Source organism: Papaver somniferum, unplaced genomic scaffold (genome assembly GCF_003573695.1).
Source record: "Papaver somniferum cultivar HN1 unplaced genomic scaffold, ASM357369v1 unplaced-scaffold_25884, whole genome shotgun sequence".
Lineage (NCBI taxonomy): Eukaryota > Viridiplantae > Streptophyta > Magnoliopsida > Ranunculales > Papaveraceae > Papaver > Papaver somniferum.
The window spans coordinates 601-1,000 of record NW_020636468.1 but is presented as its reverse complement, the minus strand read 5'-3'; the positions used below and the strand labels follow the sequence as shown (position 1 = coordinate 1,000).

The 400-nt window shown below is 35.2% G+C and overlaps 1 protein-coding gene across 1 annotated transcript in view; it reads right to left on the bottom strand.

The window, feature by feature from the left end:
- Window positions 1–75: 75 nt before the first annotated feature.
- The window catches only part of LOC113341220 (4-hydroxy-tetrahydrodipicolinate reductase 2, chloroplastic-like), a 919-nt gene continuing 594 nt past the window's right edge, over window positions 76–400 (bottom strand). The window contains exon 4 of the mRNA XM_026586186.1: window positions 76–320. Within this exon, the coding sequence (XP_026441971.1) occupies window positions 252–320 (69 nt within the window). The 3' untranslated portion in view covers window positions 76–251. The remainder of the gene's footprint in view (window positions 321–400) is intronic.

Below are 400 nucleotides of genomic sequence, written 5' to 3'. Positions count from 1 at the left end.
TCATTACTGAACAAATGTTCTAATTAAGACCTTGTGACACGAACTCTGAAGACGAGTAGGAGCAGTGCAATGAAATTCATATCACAAGCCTTCTGAACCCATTTTAAAAAGATGAATCATGTCATACAAAGATCTAATAAGAAACAAAACAGAGTACCAAACTTCATCTACCTGATTATTATAAATTAACATCCACAAGTACAACAAAAATGTTTCATAAAAAGGGGTAAAAATTTACGATTCACCAACCACTATCGCATGTTACCCTCACGTAAGACATCAATCATGTTGTAAATATGCTTGCCAGCCTTGGAGCGAACCTACAACAAAAGTGCAAGGGTCAAAATTCTATATCACAAGAAAGTTGACACAACTGTGTAGGAAGAGACCTATTTCTTAG